Here is a 26,786-nt window from a genome sequence, read left to right on the forward strand (position 1 = left end):
CTGTGACAGGTGGAAGCAACTGGGTGCCGAGCCTTGGACAATCTCCGGGATTCATTCAGGGTATCGCGTCCTGTTCACAACATCTCTCCGTCCTCTGATCAGGAATCCAGTGTCAATAGACTCCTTTGCGATGGGATCAACAAAGGGGCTAGCCCTCTGGGCAGGAGTGCAGACCTTGTTGAAGAAGGGCGGTCTCCAAGAGTTCCTCGACGAGTCTCCAGGCTTCTTCAGTCAACTCTTTCTTGTGAATAAGGCGTCTGGAGGCTGGAAACCCATCATCGACCTCTCAGCACTGAACACGTTTGTCAAGCAAATTCCGTTAAGCACGGAGACAGCGGACTTAGTCAGACAAGCGGTAAGAACATGGAACTTCATATGCACACTGGAACTAACGGACACGTACTTCCAGATTCCAATCCATCTGTCTTCAAGCAAGTACTTAAAATTCAACTTAGACAACAGGAAATACTAGTTCAAGGTGGTGTGCTTTGGTATTTCCACAGCACCTCAAGTCTTCACCAGTTTGTTCACCTTGGTATCATCTTGGGCTCACAGGATTGGCATCCGTCTCCACCATTATCTGGACAACTGGCTAATCCTAGTGGACTCATTGTCAACCCTTCTTCAACACCGAGACAAGATCTGGGGGATCACAGTAAACCTCGAGAAGTCCGCCCTGCTTCCTACACAGAGACTGGTATACCTAGGCATGATATCACACATCAATCCCCACAAAGCCTTCCCATCAGACAACAGGATAATGGCTGAGAAAGGTCATAAGACCCTTTCACAGATGGGAAAAACTTCCAGCAAAGACATGCTTACATCCTCTTGGACACCTTTCATCTCTGGCCCGTCTAGTTCCCAACGGTCGCCTCAGGAATCGATCTCTACAGTGGCGACTCAAGTCCCGGTGGTATCAGGCCTTCAACTCCCCGGACATCTTGAGGATCCGCGGAACAGACGAACCTCGAATGGTGTGTAAGATGAGAACCTACAAAAGGGAGTAAATCTTCTCGTCTTCCTCTCAGATTTGATGCTGTTCTCAGACGCTTCAAATAAAAGGGGATGGGGGTGGGCATGTGCTGCACCACATGACCTCAGGCCTCTGGTTAGAGTCAGAAGAGTACCTCCACATAAATCTAGAGATAAAGGCCATCTTTCTGGCCCCTCAACAGTTCCACTCAGTGGTGGTGATGAGCGACAACACCACAGTAGTGACTTATATCGACAAACAAGGAGGTACCTTTTCGCAGCCCCTATCCCATCTACCAGTAGAGATACTGAAATGGGCCGAGATTTACTCGATGCCACTATAGGCGTGCTTCATTTTGGGCAAGAGAAGTGTGCTCGCCGACAATCTGAGCAAAGTATCTCAGATAGTGAGCACCGATTGGTCTTTGGATTATCTAGTAGCCAACAAAGTCCTGATTTTCTGGGGTTCTCCGACTGTGGATCTGTTCGCAACGGTCCTGAACTTCAGGCTCCCGTTGTACTGCTCCCCAGTCCCAGACCCCAAGGCTCTCTGGCAAGATGCATTCCAACAATGGTGGGACAACATCGACGATTACGCCTTTCCTCTGTTTTGTCTGATGAGGAGGGTACTCAACAAGGCCAGAAAATTGGTCAATCTCTCAATGACTTATAGCTCTGCTATGGCATCATTCGGAATGGTTTCTGCACCTCCTGACGGAGTCTCCAAAAGAACTCCCTCCATGACATGATCTACTCAAACAACCACATGCCAACATCTTTCACAAAGCCATAGCTTTGCTACAACTTCACGCCTGGAAGACTATGTAGCATCTCCACTCAGAGAGGATTTTTGCAACAAGTTGCGAACAGGATGTCTGGATACCTGCCTAAATCATCAGCAGCTGCCTAAATCATCAGCAGCAGTCTACCAGGTAAAGTGGAAGGTCTTCTGTGGTTGATGTCGTGGAAGCGGTATCTCTCATCTCGATGCCACTATTCTAGTAATAGCGGAGTTTCTTGTTTATTTGCGTTATGAAATACGCTTTTCAGTCTCGGCAGTTAGCCTAAAGGTTATCGCTCAAACTAAAGCCTAGCCCATAGACTCAGCGGAATGGGTATTTCCTCATCGCTTGAACTTTCCTTACTCATACGCGAACTTACCTGTCATCAGTCTGAAGTGAGATCTCCTCCATGGAATGTGGTTTGAGTTCTCGGGTCTAAAGAGACCTCCCTATGAACCATTACGCCAGGCAACAGATCGCCACCTCACTTGGAAGACGGTGTTCCTACTAGCTTTGGCTTCAGCCAAGGAAGTCGGTGAACTGCATGGTCTCTCATACAACATCGCCCCTTCAAGGGGATGGGGAGAGGTAACATTTAGCTTCATCCCTGAGTTTGTAGCCAAGATTCAGAATCCGGGAGTAGCGGATCCCCGATTCGACTCCGTCTGGATTTTGAGTTTCCGCTCCGTAACTAATGACCCTGATCATCTCTTACTCTGTCCAGTGAGGAGTTTGAAGCTGTACCTCAAGAGAACAGCCACAGCCCGTTCTTGTGTACCTGCACATTTTGTTAGCATCGGGAGGAACAAGAGGAGGAACACTAAGAATAGCATCTCTGCCTGGATTCGCAAGGTCATAGACCATGCCCTGAATCCAGACCCTCCTCCTTCACGTCACCCTAGAGCCTACGATGTCGGGCATAGCTACGCGTCTGGGTTTTAAAAGAAACTTCTCTGACGCAGCTTCTACAGGCTGGGGTGTGGAAACGTCAAAATACGTTCACAGCCCACTACCTGCAAGACTTGGCCCACATCAGTCGCGTATATGTTCTCTATCGGCCCTGTAGTGGCTGCACAACAGCTAGTATAATACTCAAGCTCTTTATTGGACAAGTAGCAGAAGGTTGAGGGTACTGTTACCCAGTTTTAGTCTGCATGAATGAGAAGGTTTGACTTGTTCTTATTCTTTACTTCATCCTCCCCTCTCTTGGGGAAAGCAGCATCCTGGGTTCTCTGCACAAGTTGACCTCAAACCACTGCAGGTAAACCATGCTCCCTTGTGTTCCTAGTAATACTGTTGCATCCTCATACCCTGTCGAGGTGTTATTGGGAAAGTCCTGGTTACAATAGATTTCCTACAAAGACTTGGAATAACTTATAATTTTACAGTCACACTTCTAAACATCCCAACACTCAGTTTGCATTGGCCGCGGACCTTGCGAAGCAAGGTTTAGCGAGGTGCAGACTCCTTATTTTGGGTACAAACCTGTTCAAAATAAGGAGCCCCTGGGTAAAGCCCAAAGCCAGTTTGGCAGGGATGTCCACCCTCCTAATGGGTGAGTCAACCCTAATAAATAACACAGGTTTGTATTCCAGTTATGGAACATATGAAAAATTCGGAGATAATTTGTACTTTTCCTAACGATACAAACCTTTAGGTATTTATACAAACTTACCCGCCAGCCCTATCTCCCTTGAAGTCCCACCTCTAAGCAAAGTGAACTAAATCACTGGTGTGAGGGTGGGAGCGGTAGTAGTTAACCCTCGCTAAAATTTTAATGGCTCGTCCTTTCAGCTTCGCTAAAAGTAATAACCCCTAGTAGCTAAAAGTTTGGATCGTTAGGAAAAATACAAATTATATCTGAATTTGTCATTTTAGGAGTTTATCATTGATTTTCAAGGAAAGATTTTGTAATACATTGAACATTATATAGCATTTATGAAAATAGAAATAAAATTACTATGACCTACATTATATTTTTTTATAAAATTAAGTCTAGTAGAGATTGTAGGCTAGAAAAGTTAATTGTCTTACTGTGTTTATTATTGTTTCTTCAGACGTGATGATGAATGTGGTGGGTATACACGGGTACTAAATGCTGGGGCTTTGCACTGCTGGTTAACAAGAGTACTTTACAACCGTCGAAGCAAATTTGACCCCCTCTGGTTGGAATGTGTCGTTGCTGGATACAAGGATGATCAACCGTAAGACTAATGCCTTTTTTATTTATAAGTTAACAAATAAAGTGAATTATGTTTGTACAGTACTTCAATAAAATTCTCATCACTATTGCTTTTAGCACTTGGTTACAGGCAGTGTAGTCACATCTCTAAAGTGACTGGTAATTGGAGTAATTGATACTGCAGTGTTGAATTCACACTTTATTGCTTGTTATCAAACTTGTTGATATAAACAATATATGAGTTAGTATCTTTGCAAACGACATATCTTTCTGAAATACTTTTTAAACATATTGGCCCGCCATCACCCATCCCCCGGGAAGTCCTGACCAAGTAAAAGTGACTATAGAACACAGGTGTGTATGTAAGCGGAGGTGCAAGTTTGTATGGTTAGGAAAAATACAAATTGCTTCCAAATTGATCATATTAGCCTAGTTTTGTGACTCAAACATCAAAAGATATGGAAGACAATCATTACATTCACCTTTAGAACAAATAAAAAGCTAACATGTAAAAGTCTGTGACATCTGTACACTGATAGGATAATACATATAAAAAATGGTAAAAAAATTTCTATGTACAATTTTTAGTGTAAAATTCTCTTTTGATTGGTTTTAGATGAAAAAAAAAAATTGGCATAAATCAAGTTGTTGGAGTCTGAATTAACCCCAAATTAAAATTGTCCTTGGCAATTAGTATGTGGGAAATGAATATAAAAAGAAACTAAAGAAAATTATTCACAAACTTAAAAAGAGTCATTGCAATTAGTATGTGGGAAATGAATATAAAAAGAAACTAAAGGAAATTATTCACAAACTTACAAAGAAAATCAAATGATTCTTCTTTCAATGACTAATCAAATGAAGTAAAAATATTGGTACAGTAGAAGGTACAGGCTGCAAAATAGAGCAGTAAATACTTTGAATTGAGAGTTGGCAAGTTCTTTTCAGCTGCTGAAATATTGCTGGTATGGTGACTTAGAGCTTGAGAAGGGTTGCTGAAGTTCATTTGAATAGATGCAATTGTCACCATGATTGTGGACTCGAAGAAGTCACAGAATGGGTGACTTCAAGATCGGACAACAAATGTTTTCTCCCAGAAATTGGAACTTGTGCAAAAGGGAGAGGAGGAAAAGCTGATGATTACTCCTTACCGGCAGGAAAGTAGACTCTCTTGCCAGAAGCAGGAAGGCCTTCTCTTGGTTACTGGCATGACGTGTCTTCATCTTGGACATGACTATTTTGGATAGATGTAGGTGTCGTCTGAAGGGGAGCCTCTCATCAAGACCTGGCTCTGTCTGACTTTTGGTTTTCTAATTTTCATGATGCAAAGATTTTTTCGCATAGAGATTTGCTAGCCAGGACAAGAATAAAATTGTTGTACTGTTGAAAATATGAGCCAGTTGAAGAAAACCGGTTGTTTATACGTAGAAAATGTACCTCTCTATAATAAGGGTAACTATAATAATAGTACAGTACATATGGTAAGGTATATTTCATTAATGTATATTATTGTATAGTATGGTTTGTATTATTTTCCATTTATTATTGCATTATGTTCTAATAACTACTTAATTTATAGGTATTAACAGTTAGGTTAGGTATATTGAATGATTCAAATGTATTTGTCTGTATTTCATTATGGTTATAGCTTTATTCTAAAATTTAATGTGGTGTTTTGTAGGGTTTTGAACGAATTAGGCGATTTACATGTAAAATGTTACGCTCAATATAAAGTTTTCACGAAACGAAAGCCGCATCAGAAAGAATTAATTTCATATCTTGAGACATTACTGCTCCCACATATGGGCTGAGGTAATTACAATGGGAAATCAGCATGACAGCAGTTTTGTCTTGGTCAGGATCACCAGAGGATTAAGATTCTTTGTAAAGGTTTGCTGTTGTGTTTGATTTGAATCTTTAAGGAGAAACATTTAGTGGTGGTGGAAAACAAAAGCTAGATTGTTTGCAGTTTCAACACTAAAGCAAAACTTGCCTTTTGGCTGACTCTAGTTGTAATAGCATACCTCTTTAGAGAACCTGCAGTAACTGCCTTTAGTTGTTTAAAGTGACTAACTTCTCTTAAATTACTTTCCAGATTCCTTGGTTATGTAGACAAAATTGGAACAGCATTTGAAGCTAAGGAAGTAGCAACTGGATTTGGTCTTCATTTTGCTATTCCTATGATCAGAGAAGCTCGTGAGAAGAAACCCAACATGACTAAGGAGGATGCTCGTAAAGTATGCTCTTAGCTCAGTTTAGTGTATATTATTATAAATATATTAAAAGTCTTAGGTTACATTTCAGTCTGTCTGGTTAGCAACTCGAAAATATGGAAATTATTTAGTGGTACATGATGTGTTTCAGCTTTCACTTCTGTCTTTGTTATCTAAGCAACTTATTATTTAATACTCTATCACCATATATATTCAGTAGTAACTTTTTCTTCATGATACAAGTGAAAGGTTGTGGTCTTATTTGTGATACTGCACTGGCAACCAGAGATTATTTTCAAATGAAAATAATATACCTCGTGCTGTATACAATTTGGCACTACTGAATTCCTTAATCCATTTGTGCTGTATGTAATACTATGAAATAATTTTCTGTTGTGCAAAATACAAGCCTTCCACTTTTCACGGTGGAGTATTATTTCTATGGTGAAACCAGCTGATAAGATTTTTTGTTATTGTGTAACTACCCACCACTAGTCAGTAGGGGGGAGCATGGTAGGTTAATCCTCCCTCTCATACCAGCACTAGCGACTATCCGTCACTTTTTTTATTTTGGCTCGGTAAAGTAAAGACATAGTCTTTGTATCCCGCCAAACCTTTTTAACCTGTTAGGGTTAAAAGGTAATGGCCTAATGCTTAATAAAATGTCCCCTTCCTTTGAGCTGCCTTCCTTACATAGGTTCCCTGTGCCAGGAAGGTAGCAGGAGTCCTTTGGCCTCTACCTCTGCTGCTCTCCCAATGTCACTCTGGTTTGGCAAGCGGGCATGCGCAGTGGCTGACAAGAACTCTTTTGAGTGGCTTCTTGGGTAACTCTTCAGGGTAAACCCAGAAATGAGCTTCGGCTACGTTTCACAGGCAACACTCGATCTCGACCTTCAACTTGAGCTTAGCTCGTTGACAGGAAGCAAAGAGTACTGCCTGGAGGTTCACCTCCAGGTGTTGACCAACTTTTTCTTCTGAGGAAGAGTTAACCTCCACCAGGTGTTCAGAAGGGAAAGTTAACCTCCACCAGGTGTTGAGTAACTTTCACTTTCGAGGGAGATTTTCCTCCACCAGCCACTGTTTGCAGGGAAAATTGCAGATAACGGCAACAGAGGTTGCCCGCCTTTCCCATTCGTGGGACAGACTTCCTTCATCTGTGGGGTTTCCCCTTTGGTGGATTCCTCTGGCGGAACTTGGCTTCGTCCATTCCCGTCCTTACTCTTCGGAGGTTGTTGACAAATGAGTTTGGTGATTGCTTACAATTCCTACTCACTGCCGCTGTACCTTTATTGTACGAAATGATTCTCGTTGCATTTTCCCTCTCGTGATCTTAGCCGCAGATGGTGACGACTCCCGGCTGCCTCATCGATGAGTCTCATAGGCCTTAACTCTTCGGTGTAAAATCCACATCGTGCCTTTGGGCACAATAAAGATCTTAGAGCTTTATGAGGCTAAGCTCTTCGGGACCTGCGCCTCATAGTTTCTAACTCTAATGAGGAAGAAACGGCTAGTTTCTAACTCTGAGGAAGAAATGACTAGTTTCTAACTTTAATGAGGAAGAAACGGCTGGTCTTCATCACAGCCTCTTTCGTTCCCTTCCGAGGGGATGACATAAGGCTACTCACCACCGCCTTTGGGAGGGGTAGTAGCCCTAAGAGGAGAGGCGAGGGTTTGTGAGATCCTCACCTCGCCCCCATACCCATGACAGGTTTGTGAGACCCTCGCCTTGGTACCCGTAGCGAGGGCCTCGCCTTACTACCCTTAGGCAAGGGTTTGTGAAACCCTCGCCTCCTTACTATCCATGTCAAATTTATGAATCCCTCCTTACCAGCGCGAGAATAGCGTATGCTACTGGGTGTAGCAGTAAAGGAGATTCAATGTTAGCATTTTCTAATTGTCGTACACTGGTTCTCGCAGGCGTTCGTGGGCGCAACGCTTGCCAGCATTTGCAAGTATCAGATGGTGTTCACTGATTCTTGTTGTCCTTCATGAGCACTTGCCAGCGTTTGTGGACAATCACCAGCGTTCGCTGGGAAGCCTATACGAACCTGCCTATTGTTTGTGTTCTAAACGTTTTGGGACAAGAAACCCTTCAGGCAAGACTTCGCTTCATGGGTAACTCTGCCTTTAGAAGTTTTACACAACTACAGGCATTCGTTAAAACTATAAAAGGGTGAAACGATTTCCTGTGGCGCATGCGCTCTTGCCAAGACAAAACCTCAGGGTTATTGCCACAAATACAATTTACTACTAATGGCTTGAGTCAGCCTCATGCGTCGGTGTTCCCTTGGACATAACGAGTTCTCGTTAGACGTCCAGCTTCTTGAAATATCCTTCTGGGTTATTTTCTTGGGCTTTGTTGCCTGACAAAATTTAGAGCTCTTCGGAGCACTACCTCAACGGGCTTGCGATATATATCTTTACAAGGTTATTATTTCAACCCTTTAGTCCCAAGGGAAAAGTATTAGCTTCTGCTTTCATTTACGAACGATAGCAAGCCCTGCCCACAAGGTGAAAAGACAAACGTTGTCAGCTTCTCATTTTGTTTATGATCCATTTCAAGTCCCTTACGCAAGGTGGCCAGACGAACGTTGTCAGCTTCTCATTACGTTTACCAACGTTAGCAAGCCCCTCCCACAAGGCGGCCAGACAAACTTTGTCAGCTTCTCATTATGTTTATGAACATTAGGAAGCCCCACCCACAAGGCAGGCGGGCAAACCAACGGAGGTATGATCGCTAAGCTAGCTGTATGTTTTGTTTTCGGGGCGCATGCACTCGCATCTTAAAAATACTACAGCTAGTCGACAATCAAATTCCTTGGGCAATAATGTTGCAATTCGTCGCAGATACATTATTCCCGCAAGTGGGCTCAGACTCGTTGTCAAACGTTTATCCGGAGGCAAAGAGGTTACGCATGCGCGACCGCAGACGGATATGCGCATATGCAGGTGGGCGATCTTTATGCTGACGAGGACCACAGACCATCTTACAATAAAATTTTTCCTTCTCGTAACCAGACATACTGTACTGGATATGCTGTCTCCCTTCATTCCAGGCAGTTCCTTCATAACTTCTGATCGGAGGTCTTAGTATTTAAAAAATACTGAAAGAACCTTCACATAAACAATTCTGTTTCCTGAAAGGGAACATTCGAAACTTATACCAGTTTTGCCGGAGGGAGGCGAAGAAATACAAACATTTTGTAGTTCATAGGAAGGAGGAGATCTCTGTTACGAATGTCCGCCTCCCTGGTCTGTGTTACGGGTCCGTAGATAGACTTTCGCATACATTACCAGTCCAACAATAGATTGAAGATACATCTTAATCTTACCTTTCGGAAGTAGTTGTGTACAATTGGTCGTTACCGATCGGTCTCTTGCCTGAGAGTGATCACTAAGATTCACTGTAATAACATCTTTCTCTAAGGATTACTGCCTACCCTGGTTCACTGATTTGTAACTTACTCGGCCAGCTCCCATTGGATTGGTGGCAGTTGGAGCAAGATTCTTTCCCTCCCTTCATAACAGTTCTCCCTCTTCGCGATAATTAGGTTACACACACATTCGCGAAAATTTTCGCAAATAAATGCTACACTAGAGTGGGCTATGTCCTAACCTAAAAAGTCATTGCCCCTTGCCACGAGTGGGTGCCTGAGCTGATGATTAACACAGTAAATACTGCCTAATATTGTTTTAATTTGGTTTCTATAACAGTTTATAATCATATGTACGGTGGACAGTACATGTACACACATGTACATTATGTACTGGACACAGTAAGGTTACAGTACAGTATTGTGCTAAGATAAAGTTTTACCGAATCGTCATCATCCCCTTGCTGATCTGTATAACAAAAGTTGTTCCTATATAGTAATACTGTACTATAACCTAATACTCACTGATACTGTAGTGTATATTACTGTACAGTACACTCGGGCACACTATTCTATAATTGCTCTTCCTTTTGATTTGTTGAAGTTTTTAGTTTATATAGCTTATATTTATTTTAATGACGTTACTGTTCTTAAAATATTTTATTTTTCCTTGTTTCCTTCCCTCACTGAGCTGTTTTCCCTGTTGGGGCCCCTGGGGTTATAGCATCCTGCTTTTCCAATTTGGGTTGTAGCTTAGCAAGTAATAATAATAATAATAAGTACAGTATTATTACTACAGTACAGCTTAATTTTACTTACTGTAAGTGTTCCGTGTTTTCGTTCAGATGACTTGTAGCCCACACGTTTTCTTGAAGCATGACGCAACTTCTTACCTGTTGTCTCTTGTGCAGTGTTATATCTGTACTTTCTTAAACAGAAATACAGCTTATTTTATAAACTAAATACATAAATATCTTGATAATAATTGTTTCTTTTAAATAAACGAAAAGTGCATTCGATTACTTTTCAACACACACACACACCTACCCCCCCTTCTCTCTCTCTCTCTCTCTCTCTCTCTCTCTCTCTCTCTCTCTCTCTCTCTCTCTCTCTCTCTCTCTCTTTCTCTCTTTCCTCTCTCTCTCTCTCTCTCTCTCTTTCTCTTTCTCCTCTCTCTCTCTCTCTCTCTTCTCTCTCTCTCCTCTCTCTCTCCTCTCTCTCTCTCTCTCTCTCTCTCTCTCTCTCTCTCTCTCTCTCTCTCTCTCTCTCTCTCTCTCTCTCATACGTACATACATACATTATGCGTGGAATGTATTGACGCCTTATGCTAAGGGTCACACCTTTTCTCCAAAAGTCTTAGATCCTCACAAGTTCCCCCTAAAGTGCGGTACGAGCCCACATTTTCTCTGCATGTAGTGTCAGTCGCACATGGTTCTTTGTGGCGACCGGCATTGTGTTTTTTTTTGTCCCCTTTTGGGTTCGTGTTACCCTCCAATTGTGGCCTATACATACCCCTTACCATGCCCAAACAGACCATAGATAAGAACAAACACATTGAAATAGTGATATTGTTCAAAGCAAACCATAAATTACCGGAAATATCGAGTCTCACTGGTGTGAAGCTACGAACAGTGCAGCGCTTGATCAAGCGCTATCGTGAATCTGGGGAGGCTTGCGTTCCTGCCCCTTTGCCAAAGCCTGGTATACCCCGTAAGACGACTTTAAGGACCAGAAAACTTATGTTAAGTGATCCTTCCTTACTTGTCTATCAATAAGTTTTCTGGTCCTTAAAGTCGTCTTACTTTAAAAATGAACTACCCCTATGCGTGCGAGAGCACACACACACACGGACAGAGAAAGAGCGAGAACGTTTTCACATAACTAATAATAATGGCTAAAACGAACTGTATGAAAACTGTTATTTCCTGTTACATATTGGCACTGATGTAATATTCATCATGAAGATATTTCAAATAATTTAATAAGTTAAATAGAAAAAAATATGCCATTCGTATGTACATCATCTTTCGTTAAGGTAGCGGGACCTTCACATCAGCTGACTAAAGGTACACAAAATATTAAGTAATTCTTAACTGGTAAAATGCTTCTGAAATTGAAAAACAGAATACAGAAATGCATTAATTGAGGATATCATGTCCTATGAAAGAAGATAATGAAACAATTCTAAACTGAGAAAATATTTATAAAATACGATCGAGATGATTGCCGAATCATGGCGCATCTTAATAAATCTACGGAAACTTCACTTTTTTTAGTTCGACTTACGACGCGTCTCTCAGTCCCTATCTCTGTCGTAAGTCGACGACTACCTGTATCGCTGTAATTTTTTACCACAGTAAATGGATATACACTAGAGAGAGATCTAGAACCAGCTGGGTGTAGAGATAGGTAGTGTGGCCTATTTGAAATCACTGCAAAGCCTGAAATTTTATGGTGAATAATAATTTCTTTTATAGGTACAGTATTGTGTACTTATACGCGAAAAACCAAAACTGCTAAGCAAGAATCAGCTATTAACAACGGTCGACTTTAATTTTATTCGAGAAAATAGATTATTTCCAAGGAATAGATTATTTCCAAGGAAATATTTGTCCTATTAGCTTACTATTTCCAATAGACTTGTGACTTCATCACTCTAAAAAAGAATTGTCGTAAAGTCAAGCAGTCATAAGTCGCATATGTTGTAAGTCGACTACTACCTGTGATGTGTTATGTCCCCGTCCGGGGGGAGGGAGAGAAATATACACTAGTAAGGGCACAGCCCTAATGGCGACGCTGTATGTTCCAACAGATGAAGTCCTTTTTCTCCAGCAGTGATTGACCAGGGTATTATCCTACGAGGATAACATGGTGCAGGATCCTTCAAGGTATCACTATACAGAGGCCATGGATGGTTTGTATTCTGCATAGGAACAAATGACAAATTTGAAAGTAATTTGTATTTTTCCTAGCAATACAATCCTGGAGCTCTTTACCCATACTGACCCACCAGCACCAATCCCCTGAAAGTCCTGCTGTAATTACAAAAGTGACGGGTAGTTGCTAGTGCTGGTGTGAGTGGGTGGTTTAGCCTATTCTGCTCCCCCCCCCCCCAACTAGCAGTGGGTAGTTACACCCTGACAAAAAAGCTTCTCAGCTGGTTTCAGCTTCGCCGAAATAATATTCCACAGTAAAGAGCTCCAGGTTTGTAATGCTAGAAAAAATACAAATTACTTCCAAATTTGTCATATTAATGTAGTCAAACGCTTCATGTAAAATACAGTACAGTACCTTTAAATGTAATTTGAAATTCTTATAAATTAAAAAGAAATTAAAAGAATCAAACTTCTATCCCTGTTTACATTCTGGGAAATTAAGGGTCATCGATTGGTGCATTGATATTTTATTTTTGTCAAGTGTAAATTGGGAGAGTATGGCAGTATGGTTCTCATTTTACATATTTAACACAATTGTGTTCAAATCATCCTTTGTGATAGAAATGAAAGGAAGCGTGTACTAGTTAAATGAGACAAGTGGTGTATTGTTAGTCCTGTTAATACAATTCTAATCAAAACTAATTAATTTCTACAGCTCATGGAAGACTGTTTGAAGGTCTTATATTACCGTGACTGCAGAGCACACTACAAATATCAGTTAGCTGATGTGACCCCAGAAGGAGTCACTATTATTGATGACCTTAATCTGAAGAAGGACACCAACTGGACTATTGCTCATCATATACGGTGAGTGAGAAGTTATAGTTTTCCGTCATTTAAAGTTATGAATGTGCTGTTGACAGCTGTTTAGATTTATCTGATCATTTTTTGTCATTGTGATGTGTTGATTTTGAAATACCTTTTATTATACTGTATATATTAGTTGTCAGTAGTTAATTATTTTTCATTACAGTAGTTCAACTAGAAAACTTGAGTCTGGACCTTTATAGGGCTTACATAAAAGGATTGATTTATGAATGAAAATGAATAAGATACCAAAAGAAATATAATAGAGAAGTAGAACACAAAGTATTGCAAATAGGCCGAAGGAACAAAGCAAAGAATATTCCCATTTATAAAGATTTTTATTGGGTAACACTTCTTTACAACAATCCCTTGGCTATCACAGATGTTCTGTTCCAAGGCAACCCCCCCCCCTATAGCTATGGTATAGAGCAAGCGGGAGTACACCGTGCGCAATTCGCTACAAAACAAGGAATGGGTAGCCATATTGGACTCTGTAGTACGCAAAGGGGATCCACTGGGTAACCTTGATGATGGCTCCCCCTTCAATTTCGCCACTCTTCCCCATCAGAGCGAAAACTCTATTCGAGGTGAAGATTGCCATGTGTCGTATCAAGAAATACGGCCCCTGATATTATGCGATATCCTTAAGAAAAATTTTAAGGATACTCGTGCCAGGAGTTAGAATTCTGGAGACCTATGGTCAATTCTCTGGGAGTATCACCGTAGCCAAATATCCCTTAGAAAGCTGCCTAAAGGAACCTTCCATCAGGACTATATGGCTTGAGCCCAAAAAACAAGTTAAAAGGATAGGTCACACCTCAATGTCATCTTCTGTTTGTAGCAAGAAGTGCAAATTTATTCATGTGACTTACAATCTCTCCCACTCTAATCTTCCTTTACCAGAATGATAGCCATAATATCAATAATTTTCAGGTTAATGAAACTTTTGTCGTTGTTTTGTTGCCCTTGGGGCAAAGCCAGATTTTACTAGATTCAGTCTTGAATACAGTATCTTTAGTTCCAGATAACACCAATCTAGACAGATTATCTGCACCCATGAGCATGCTCAGTGGTGATCATTTTATTTAGTTTCAGAACCAAGGTGACTTCTCACTTTTGGAGGATTCTCCAGTTAAACCGGTGAAGATTTCACCCCACTCTCATCCAAGAACTCCTTCGCATGTGGCGAATCAGAATGTCATATCCCCTAGTACCGAGGCAGCCCTCTTAGGAGTGCATACTTCTCCCAGCTCTAATACACGAGTCTGGCTTACCTTGTACACCAAGTGGCCCGTAGCATTGCCTTTCACCACAGAAGGTTCTCTCTTTTTCAATGTTAGGTCATCCAAAGTTGCGCGCACAATACTGCACTGTAAATTCTACTTTACAGGTTTGGCCGCTTAGTCAGAGTACAAATGTGACATCCTCTTCTCAACATATGTTTCGGAAGGTGAAAGCTAGAACTGTATCCAGAAACTTTTGAGCGCCACTGTTTTAATCACCTGTATCAGCGTGCTCGTACATGAATGCACTAACATGTAGCCATCTTATTTCAGTCTCTTAGGGACATGACCAGAGTGTGCTGTGACCCAACCATGTGGACAGGAGGATGTCCCCTATGAATGCGCACACCTTTCATCTTCAGTTAATAACCAGATTGCTTCAAGCTCACGAGCTGCGATTTGTTTAGTCTATCCCATCTTTTAGATGACATAATAATAAACCTGAAAATTTACCTAGGTCTGCACAGACAAATATGAATTCTAACTTGCCTATTATTTATATAGCTACTGAGAGTAGCCAATGTGCCACAAGCTGCTGAGAGAGTTGCTTTAGATATTTCTTTTTTTTTCAGAGACAGGAAAAAGGTGATGTAACCCTTACCCTCTCTTTCTAGAGTGGAACCAATCTCAGCACATGTGCTAAATCGGTCGGATGGGAATTAAAGAGACACTTTCCCCCCATATTTTGCTTCCAGAAACTGACATTCCAGGTAGATTTCTTGTGAGAAATGTTTTTCTTCTCAGATTTCAGGTTCTGACAGTTCCTCACTGTCCCATCTTGTCCCTACGGAGATAGACACTTATTGCAGGTGCAAACATAGTTAGCCCATTCTCTTTCAGTATCCTTATCTGTGGTGAAAATGCAGACACAAGAAAAGATGAAATCCTTCCTGTAACTCCTAAGCAGGAGCCTGTACATTGAAATCCTTCACTGATTATTATTGATGACCCCTAATCCCTCTGCTAGGGCAGGCACCAGTTCTGTTCTGCTGGAGGAGCCCATTCAAGGTCCCGACCTCCTGATTTGAGACGTCACATTTTCAATATTAAACTTACCCGATAATCATGTAGCTGTCAACTCCGTTGCCCGACAGAATTCTATGGAGGGATACGCCAGCTATCACAATACTAGAAGGGGGTGTATTTACCAGCGCCACCTGTGGCCAGGTACTCAAGTACTTCTTGTTGACACCTCCTCAATTATTCCTCTGTCGTGCTTCCGGCAAGACGTTCTGGGATACGCTTATGTTCTTGGAGTATTTTCACGACTTTGGTGAAGTATTTCTCTTTGATTTCGGCTGTCGCTTTACTGGAAAACTTCTATATTAGCTTAGTTAGCTTTTGGAATTAATTTGATTAATTTTGGTGACGAGAGAGTATGAACTCTCGTTCACCTTTCAATGGCCGACCCTTCCCTTAGACGGAAGTGTTGGTGTCTAAGAGAGTATAGACTCTCTTTCTTAATTTTGCTTAACAAAGTTATAGATTTATTTTATATCTCTCCGCCTCTTATAGGCCTCTTCGATTAACTTCCTTTTATTATAAACTCATTAAAATTAATTTTTATATTTGTTTATATTCGACCTTCCTAATATAGGCGGTCTTTTACCGAAGTTAATAAACTTTGAGCCCGTCATTTCGGTTTTACCTGTTAACATATTATGCTATTTCCGCCACAGAGTTTGAAAGATTTTCTTTGACAGTCTCGTACTGTTTTCAAAGCTGAACTAACGTTTTGTTTTGTCTCTGCAGTTGTTGACGTTCAGAACGTTCAACTTGCACTCTATCGTTACGATAGAGAAAGAATGTTCACGGTTTCACGTTGCAGTAAGAGTAACCGTGTCTAGCGTTTTGTTCATTCTTTCTTAACCTAATGGTTTTGATCCTAATAAAGGAACTTTTCAGTTTTTTCCTTTAACAATAATATGTTTTAACGATATATATGATTGGGCTCTTCTCTCAGGTTCTAAGTCAAGAGAGAGAGAGAGAGAGAGAGAGAGAGAGAGAGAGAGAGATAGAGACGGAGGGAGAAAGAGGATAAACGTTTCATTCAAGCCTGCCAGGCGTACGAGTAACGTCATTATCGATTTTTGCTCTTCTCCCTAGTCTCTTTAGGGGAAGAAACTAAACGTTTCTAGAGTGATCTAGTGTTTAGTCTCTTTCCAACCACTGATTTATCTTTCATTAGTTTTTTCTGTTACATTGTAATTCTGTTTTCGCAATTACTGTACTAACTTTGAGAAAGGATAGAATTGCGTATTTCAGGTACAAACCACTTAAGTTTCGAGTTCAGTGAAATAAGTGCAAACAGAAATCAAAGTGATAAGTGATTAGTGCGTGAGGGTACTTTTGTGCGCGCCAGTCGTCCTCCCAGTCCGGGACCTCTTGCAAGCTCCCAAGCCCAGGGGAGAAGCAATGTCGAAGGGCATAAGGGTTCAGCAGGCCTTGATCGGTGCACAGAAGTATTCTCGGTGGTTGTGGGCGTGTCTTACCGAGACCGTCACTCCCACCCGCAGACGATTGAGCCCTTATTTTGCTCGTCTGCAGAAGAGATTAGGGGAGAAAATAAAGGCAGAGTAACGCTGGTCTCAGGTCTCAAGACTTCTTAAACGTTAAGTCCAGACCTATGCCAGACGTACGAAGTTAAAGTTCACAACCCGAATGCAGTCGTTGGGTTAGCTCTGACTCTCCTAAGTCATCAGTTGATTACACTCCGACTAAGAGGAGTAAGGTTCTGCCACAACAGATCTCTGCTGTTAAGGCTTTACCTCAGCAGAACTTAGTGTCTGCCGACCCCAAGTTAACTCTACTGCAGTCCATACAGTCACAACTTTCGGTCTTGATGCGTGAGTGTCGGGCTGAGAGTGTTGCACCGCCTGCACTCCCTCCACCTGTTCTCGCTGCACCTGTGCTCGCCCAGCCTGCACCTGCTCCGCCTGTGCTCGCCCAGCCTGCACCTGCTCCGCCTGGTCGCAGCACCATCTGCCAGGCGTACGATGTTGTGAACTCTACTACAGTCCATGCAAGCACAGCTTTCGGACTTGATGAGTGAGTGTCGGGCTGAGAGTGTTGCTCCACCGCCTCCGCCTACACTCCCTCCTCCTACACTCGCTCCGCCTGATCACAGTACCATCTGCCAGGCGTATGATGTTGTGGACTCTACTACAGTCCATGCAAGCACAGCTTTCGGACTTGATGCGTGAGTGTCGTGCTGAGAGTGTTGCACCTCCTGCACCCGTTCAGCCTGTGCTGCACCCGCCTGCACCGGTGGTGCACCAACCTCCTGCACCCGTTCAGCCTGTGCTGCACCCGCCTGCACCGGTGGTGCACCAACCTCCTGCACCCGTTCAGCCTATGCTGCACCCGCCTGCACCGGTGGTGCACCAACCTCCTGCACCCGTTCAGCCTGTGCTGCACCCGTCTGCACTCGCTGCACCCAGTCGCAGCTCCATCTGCCAGGCGTACGATGTTGAACCACTTTCGGAGTTTGCTGTTCACAGTGTTGTTCAGCCTCAGCCTTCTTTAAGGCAACCCTTGCTTTGGGATCAGGAGAGTTACACTCTTCCTCCTCCTCCCCTTGCTGCTCCTCCAGTGGTGCAACTCTCGGTTGGGGTACAACAACCTCTCCCCTCCGTGAGTCTGTCTGCTCAACCAGCGCTGCACCGAGTTCAACCCTCATCTAGGCAAGCTCATCTACACCATGCACTTGCGCCTCAGGAGCCTCAGCTTGCTAGAACTTTACCTTGTTCTGCGCAGCCTCAACCTTCTCATGCTCCACTCATCTCTCAGGAACAGGAACGGACTACTCCGCCTCCGTCCTCCGCTTAGCTGGTACAATCCTTGGGTGCAACTCTTGCTAGGAGTCAACCTCCTTCACCCTTGCACCTGCCTTCTGCTCCGTCTGTTGTTCAGCCTATGCAGTCTGAACCTCAGGTTTTCCCTCAAGTTGAGGAAACCTCTGTTGTTGTTCCAGCTCGTTCTGACTCTGCTGTTCAGCATACCATGGTTTAAACCCCATGCAAGCATGCATTAAGCACTCTAGCACTGGTCATGGAATTTCTGAGAAATGTTAAACGCCATGCACACGCTCTGCTTTCCTTTCAGCAGGCTCTGCTTACAGCAGGCTCTACTTCCTACATGCTCAGCATTCAGCATGCTCTGCATTCAGCATGCTCTGCATACAACATGCTCTGCATACAGCATGCTCTGCATTCAGCATGCTCTGCATACAGCATACTCTGCATACATCATGCTCTGCATACCTTACCGCATGCTTCTCAACACATCTTGGGTTGTTGCCAACTCACTAGACTGTCAAGCAGTTTCATAACGTTGCCTTCTAGTCTGCTGCTTTGCACCAGTGAACCCTCACTCAGAGAACTTAGCTTTTCTAGGATAAGGTCCCTGTAGATGAGAAAGTTCTTTTCTCCCTCCTTCTGATATTCCCTTGAGGACTCTGTCATTTGGAGGGAGCCTTTAGCTGCATAACCTCTTATGGACTTTTATTTAAGCATAACATGCTTACAGGGAAGGTAATGGTTACACTTCAGCCGCTAATCCCGTCTGTTACCACACCTGCTCCCATAGACCTGGAGCTGTGTTGCATGACATGCAGTCCAAGCTTAGTCCTTGTTAGAGGATTTTTTGTTTACGGAGTCAATGTGTCACGGGGAAGACGTTCAACAACCAACAGAAGGGACTTGTTGTGACGCAGTGGGCAACCTCAGCAACCCGTTAAGGAGTTGTCTGTACGACCCAGACAGTCTAGACAGATTCGGGTTGTCACTGTACTTCCTCGCTTGCCCATGATTGACAGTTTACAGACTGTGCAGCAGTATCATGATCTTGTGTCCGGCTCCGTCAGACGACTGGCTTTTAAGAGCTCCCTCAAGTCGTCGCTGTCTGGAGATTTTCAAATGGACTATGGATCTGACCAAGGAACTGGGCCTCCTGGTCAATTTTGAGGAGTCTCAGCTCGTTCCATCCCAGACCATTGTCTCCTTGGGTATGGATCTTCAGAGTCGAGCTTTTCGGACTTGTCCGTCGGCCCCAAGGATCTTCCAAGCCCTAGAATGCATCCAGAGCATGCTGAGAAGGAACCGATGCTTAGTCAGGCAGTGGATGAGTCTAACAGGGACACTTTCATCGCTGGCCCTGTTCATCGAGTTAGGGAGACTCCACCTCCGCCCCCTTCAGTATCATCTAGCTGCTCACTGGATAAAGGACATGACGCTAGAGACGGGCTCAGTTCCTGTTTCCGAAGAGATGAGGTCTACTCTAACGTGGTGGAAGAACAGCATTCTTCTCAAGGAAGGTCTACCATTGGCTGTTCAGTCCTCCGACCACCGTCTCTTCTCGGACGCATCGGACACGGGCTGGGGTGCGACACTGGACGGACAGGAATGCTCGGGAACATGGAATCAGGAGCAAAGGACACTTCACATCTATTGCAAGGAGTTGTTGGCAGTTCATTTGGCCTTGATAAACTTCAAGTCCCTCCAGCTTAACAAGGTGGTGGAGGTGAACTCCGACTACACCACAGCCTTGGCTTACATCTCCAAGCAGGGAGGGACTCATTCGAGGAAGTTGTTCGAGATCGCAAGGGACCTCCTCATTTGGTCAAAAGATCGAAAGCTCACGCTGGTAACGAGGCTCATTCAGGGCGATATGAATGTCATGGCAGATCGCCTCAGCCGGAAGGGTCAGGTCTTCCCCACAGAGTGGACCCTTCACAAGAATGTTTGCAGCAGACTTTGGGCCCTGTGGGATCAGCCAACCATAGATCTATTCGCTACCTCGATGACCAAGAGGCTCCTCTTGTATTGTTCTCCGATTCCAGACCCAGCAGCAGTTCGCGTGGATGCCTTTCTGCTGGATTGGTCCCATCTCAACCTGTATGCATTCCCGCCGTTCAAGATTGTCAACAGGGTACTTCAGAAGTTCGCCTCTCACAAAGGGACACGGCTGACGTTGGTTGCTCCCCTCTGGCCCGCGAGAGAATGTTTCACTGAGGTACTGCAATGGCTGGTCGACGTTCCCAGGACTCTTCCTCCTAGAGTGGACCTTCTGCGTCAACCTCACGTAAAGAAGGTACTCCCAACCTCCACGCTCTTCGTCTGACTGCCTTCAGACTATCGAAAGACTCTCAAGAGCTAGAGGCTTTTCGAAGGAGGCAGCCAGAGCGATTGCCAGAGCAAGGACGACATCCACTCTCAGAGTCTATCAGTCTTTATGGGAAGTCTTCCGAAGCTGGTGCAAGGCCAATGCAGTTTTCCTCAACCAGTACCAATGTAACCCAGATTGCTGACTTCCTGTTACATCTAAGGAACGTAAGCTCCCTATCAGCTCCTACGATCAAGGGTTACAGAAGTTTGTTGGCAGCGGTTTTCCGCCACAGAGGCTTGGATCTTTCCTCCAACAAAGATCTACAGGACCTCCTTAGGTCTTTTGAGACCTCAAAGGAACGTCGGTTGTCCACTCCAGGCTGGAATCTAGACGTGGTCCTAAGGTTCCTAATGTCATCAGGATTTGAACCGCTCCAATCAGCCTCTTTTAAGGACCTCACATTAAAAAACTCTTTTCCTCGTGTGCTTAGCAACAGGTAAAAGAGTAAGTGAGATCCACGCCTTCAGCAGGAACATAGGTTTCACATCTGAAACGGCTACATGTTCCTTACAACTCGGTTTTTTGGCTAAAAACGAGCTTCCTTCCCGTCCTTGGCCTAAGTCGTTCGAGATCCCAAGCCTGTCCAACATGGTGGGGAACGAACTGGAGAGAGTACTTTGCCCAGTTAGAGCTCTTAAGTACTATCTAAAGGTCAAAACCATTACGAGGACAATCAGAAGCCTTATGGTGTGCTATCAAGAAGCCTTCTCTACCAATGTCTAAGAACTCAGTTTCTTACTACATCAGGCTTCTGATTAGAGAAGCAAATTCTCATCTGAAGGAAGAAGACCTTGCTTTGCTGAAGGTAAGGACACATGAAGTGAGAGCTGTGGCTACTTCAGTGGCCTTCAAACAGAACCGTTCTCTGCAGTGTTATGGATGCAACCTATTGGAGAAACAAGTCAGTGTTCGCATCATTCTATCTCAAAGATGTCCAGTCTCTTTACGAGTACTGCTACACCCTGGGTCTATTCGTAGCAACGAATGCAGTAGTAGGCGAGGGCTCAGCCACTACATTCCCATAATCCCATAACTTTTTAACCTTTCTCTTGAATACTTTTTATGGGTTGTACGGTCGGCTAAGAAGCCTTCCACATCCTTGTTGATTTGGCGGGTGGTCAATTCTTTCTTGAGAAGCGCCAAGGTTAAAGGTTGTGATGAGGTCCTTTAGTATGGGTTGCAGCCCTGTATACTTTAGCACCTTTGAGTTGATTCAGCCTCCCAAGAGGAACGCTGCGCTCAGTAAGGAAGACGATCTTATTAAAGGCAGAGTAACGGTTCAAGTCGACTTCCTTACCAGGTACTTATTATTTCATTGTTATTGTGGATAACTGATTATATGAAATATGGGATACTTAGCTATCCTTTAATCTTGTACACTGGTTTTCACCCACCCCCCTGGGTGTGAATCAGCTACATGATTATCGGGTAAGTTTAATATTGAAAAATGTTATTTTTATTAATAAAATAAATTTTTGAATATACTTACCCGATAATCATGATTTAATCGACCCTCCCTTCCTCCCCATAGAGAACCAGTGGACCGAGGAATAATTGAGGAGGTGTCAACAAGAAGTACTTGAGTACCTGCCCACAGGTGGCGCTGGTAAATACACCCCCTTCTAGTATTGTGATAGCTGGCGTATCCCTCCATAGAATTCTGTCGGGCAACGGAGTTGACAGCTACATGATTATCGGGTAAGTATATTCAAAAATTTATTTTATTAATAAAAATAACATTTTTCACAGTTGTGAGTCTTATACGCCATCTTGACGATTATGAGCAGGTGCTGCACGGTAGATGCCATCTTTCCTCAATCTCATACCACAAAGCATTGAATTGATATATCTTGTCAAATCAGATTCCTGATACCCTTTATCTCAACAATCAGGTCTCAGCAGCTGTGAATTCGCTGTGATCCAGTAGATCATCTAAATCACCATCTTTGGCCAAGAAAGTCTTATATAATTTTTTAGCTTCAGAGATGCAAAATATGGAGGTTCCTACCATGTCAACAGATTTCAGGGATATGGTCACAAGATGACAAGGCCTTCTACATCAATTACTTGGAAATGAAAGTGGCTTATCTAGCATTACTCCAGTTTTCAGAAACCCTCAAAGGTCACTGTAGAGTTGATAAGCGACAACTACACAGTGGTGACCTACATCAACAAGCAGTGAGGCTCAATATCCCACCTGCTCTGTCAGCTAGCAGTGGGGATCCATCATTGGGCTCAAGTAAGCGTAGTGACTCTTTAGTCCACTTTATTCCCTAGAGGAACAATATGGTAGCTGACAATCTGAGCCAACGGGGGACGAAAGATGGTGCAGAATTGTCTGTTTCGTCAAGTAGTGAAGTCTCCTTCGACTTTGTGGGGTTTCCTGACCCCAGACATGTTTACCATTCATCTGAACAACAAACTCCCGGTGTATTGCTCTCCTGTCCCAGGCCCAGCTGCAGTGATGGAGGATGCATTTCAATACCTGTTGGAATATATGAACTTTTGTGACTTCCCCCATTCTGCCTGATGCGTCAGTCACCAGATATAAGAGTAACACTAGTTGCCCCAAAGTTGCCTCTAGCTGAGTGGTATCCAGACCAGGATTTTGTTTGCTTGCCAAACCTACTATGGCAACCACAAGTAAGAAAATACCATGACACAGTTTGTTGCCTGTCTCTTCCTAGTTGGAGGCTTTTCGTGAGTCACTGCAGGGTGGTTTGGATCTGTGTAGATCCTCTGCAGCTGTCTCCCATAGAAAGTGGGCCATCTTCCACAATTGGTGTTGTGGTAGACTGTTGGAAATGTCCCTGCATGGCAACCTGTTAGACAGGTTCGAGACCTGCTTAAGCTCGTGGATATAGCACAGTAGTATCTGCTACCTCGCTGTCTTTTCAGCTAGGGATTGGGGAAGCCTATAGGGGTACTAACAATCATTAGCAGCCATTATCTGGCCCTCCCTGGTCCTAGCTTAATGGAGAGGGAATTTGGGTGCTAGTCATGTTTATATTTGTTCAGTCTCCACGACTGTGTCCTTTCCCTTGCCACTGCCATTCATGAGTGACCTTTTAGCAGGATACTTCTCTACAACTAACTACTGCTGATTTCCTTATCTACCTTTGCTGGGAAGAGCTCCTCTCAGTCTGTGGTTAAAGGCTATAACTCAACCTTGAGCCAACTCTTAGGCTGAAGGGCTTGGTCCTTCCCTGTTTGTGGGAGTTGTCCATGCATATGGGAACCTTCGCAATCTTGTTTACATAGAGAACTCAAACCACCAACTGATACTAGGGACTGATTGTAATCTTGCCTTAGCCTTTGCAAAAAGGGTAGGAAAAGTTTGACATATATTAATGCCATTAGTCGTTCTGAAGGATGTAAGTAAGTCTCGATGTTCTTTGTTCTGAGGAATGGAAGTAGGTCTTAGGGTCCTTTGTTCCAAATAATATGGCAGACCCAAGACCGTGCTGTGCACGACCCAAGGTTTGAGTCGTCCTCCATCTTCTCTCCAATATACGACTAGCGATCGGGATGATGTGCTTTGGGGCATTACAACAGTACCTCGAGAACCTAGATCATCAGAAGTTGTTCCTCAGAACTTGTAGGGTGAAAAGCCGATCTCCTAGAACACAATCTCAATTTTCCTTTGTGAGACCATCAAACCATAATTTTCATATTAAATGTCAAAGGTTTGTATAATGTATAAGAACAAAATTTTTAATAAATTCTTATTTTTCTTATCCATACAAATCTGAGACATTTTAAGTTACACATTGTGCCTCAACCACCCCACAAGTCCTAGGTCAAAGTGTGTTTACCTCATTAAAAAGCTTTATGCCTGTTGCAGCTTCATTAAAGTTATCCTCCTATTAGAGGTCTCAGGCTTGTATGGTTAAGAAAAATTTAAATATTAATTTTTTATATTTATAGTTTCATTTTCTAACACTTATTTATATCTTTCCCCTTGGAATCAGTTCTTAAAAGCTCCCAGATTACCTATATAGCGTTACATGTTGGCAGAACTATTTAGTTACAGTATTTTGGAGCTGTTATCTTTTTACCAGTTCAGTGACCCTGTATTGACAAATTTGACCAACCAATTTTCTTGACTTTCAACCAACTATTGACTGAAGAAAGTACATATAGCCTATTTTAACTCAATTGATTGATTTGTAGCATTAGGGTCTGGTGTTGGGTAGGTCATTCAATGCCAAGGTGCATGAAGAGGGGACCCCACAGGTGCAATATGAAGTGTCATGAGATTGGTTAACAAAGTACTCTATATGGGTATGCCAAACAATTCAGCTTATTTTTTTGTTTACAAAGAAAAATTTTAGATCTAGGTTTAGGCTCATAATTTAGGTTGTAGGGATTTTGCAATTAGGGCTCGTATTTCCCATGGCTGTAATATCTCAAACGTGATGTGTATTTGTTACGATTGATCAACAACCCATTGAGTTTTAAACACTGCCATATAAAAGTGTATGCAAGTATTTTCAATTATTGTATGTTTAATTTTGGTCTTGTATTTAGCATAGCAAAACTCCTGGTGCAAACATGGGCTATTTAGCATAGCAAAACTCCTGGGGCAAACATGGGCAGTAACTATATGGGAAATTAATGGATCAATTTCACTTTTTTTTGGATTATTTTAATGAAAACACTTTTTCAGATGTAATTTACAGTGGATAACCAGGGTAGTGAAGGATAATTTTTATATTAGTTGTTTGCAGTTTATTCCGAGTACAGATTTTAGTCAGATTATCATTATCTGATTTTAATGAAGCATTTGTGGACCAATTTTTGATATGGTGTTCTTTCATTCTTCTGTACTATAATTTTATTGTTATTAGCCTTTTTTTTTTTTTTTTTTTTTTTCAAAGATTTTACTTTCACAAACAAGGATAATTTTTGGGGTCAAATTTCAATAAACAGGATTTTGGTGGTGGTGATTATTTTTGTTGTATTACCCCCTAAAACATTTTTAAAATGTTCATCCGTTAGCTTTTAAGAAATATATTTTCCATGTGATAGGTTGGGATTTAAATTAACGTTATAACAGTACTTTAGGGATTTTGTTAAAAGAAATCGAGGGATTTTAAGTAGTTAAATGAAGTGGGAAAAAACTTAAAATATTTGGAACTAATTTTTATTGATTTGATGTTACAGAATGAAAGTTTATTTTTATTGACTTGAAAGAATAAATGTATTCATTAAAATTCTCAAACCTAAACAGTTTTATTTTTCTCTTTCAGGGGATATGAGTAACGTGACTGACCATACGAAAATATCCAGTGTCCTGTGTGAAGTCTTCTGATAGTAAATTGTATACAGTATATGATTAAGACAAAAATCATGAGCTAAATCAGTCATTTTCTGAATGATTAATAATAAACATTTCCTCTCATAGCACAGTACATGGATGTCTGTCAAACATCAAAGCTTTTTATAGAAAATACTTTACTATCATCAATAAAATATTACTTACAGTATATGACTTTTTTAATTTATAGAAAATTTATGCCCAAAAATATGCAACTTTCGGCCAGATATTTAACAAGCATTACTACGTGTTTGTTATAACATATTGTCAAGAAAAGTCGCACTTCCTATACTAAGGCTTGTCTAAAAGATCTTTGTACAAGAGAGATGAAAGGGGTAAAAAGGGTGCTGTTTTGGTATGCGATCTCATTTATGGCATTATCTCAATATTTTTAATAGGTAGAAAACCAAGAATAATAGAAAAAGATCTAATGGTTCTTGCTTCGCTGTGTGCTTGCTTCGCTGTGTGCTTGCTTCGCTCGCAAAAAATAAAACCATCAAGCTTCGTATGTACTGGCAAGCGGTAATGTTAAGCTGCGTACGCGAAAATCAATGACTGATTATTTTTTCTTAGATAATTATTCCCAGTGTTTATTTTTTTTTTTAGAAAATCTAATGGTTCTTCCTTCGCCATGAAGTCAAGTGAGATTGCTACTATCAGATAAGATTACATATCAAAGCAAAAGAATGACTTTGACAGATCGCATACCAAAACAGCACCAGAAAAAGTAACTTAAAATAAGTTAGACC

The 26,786-nt window shown here is 42.3% G+C and overlaps 1 protein-coding gene across 2 annotated transcripts in view; it reads left to right on the forward strand.

Moving 5' to 3' along the window:
• Positions 1-26,206, forward strand: part of Prosbeta7 (proteasome subunit beta type-4) — a 66,461-nt gene extending 40,255 nt beyond the window's left edge. The window contains exons 3-6 of one of the 2 annotated variants that reach the window (XM_068386852.1): positions 3,815-3,961; positions 6,035-6,176; positions 13,118-13,269; positions 25,970-26,206. In XM_068386852.1, the coding sequence (XP_068242953.1) occupies positions 3,815-3,961; positions 6,035-6,176; positions 13,118-13,269; positions 25,970-25,982 (454 nt within the window). In that variant the 3' untranslated portion in view covers positions 25,983-26,206. Of the gene's footprint in view, positions 1-3,814; positions 3,962-6,034; positions 6,177-13,117; positions 13,274-25,969 lie in introns of those variants that run through there. The other variant, XM_068386853.1, reaches the window with a different exon arrangement.
• Positions 26,207-26,786: the final 580 nt, after the last annotated feature.

Source organism: Palaemon carinicauda, chromosome 14, assembly GCF_036898095.1.
Source record: "Palaemon carinicauda isolate YSFRI2023 chromosome 14, ASM3689809v2, whole genome shotgun sequence".
Taxonomy (NCBI): domain Eukaryota; kingdom Metazoa; phylum Arthropoda; class Malacostraca; order Decapoda; family Palaemonidae; genus Palaemon; species Palaemon carinicauda.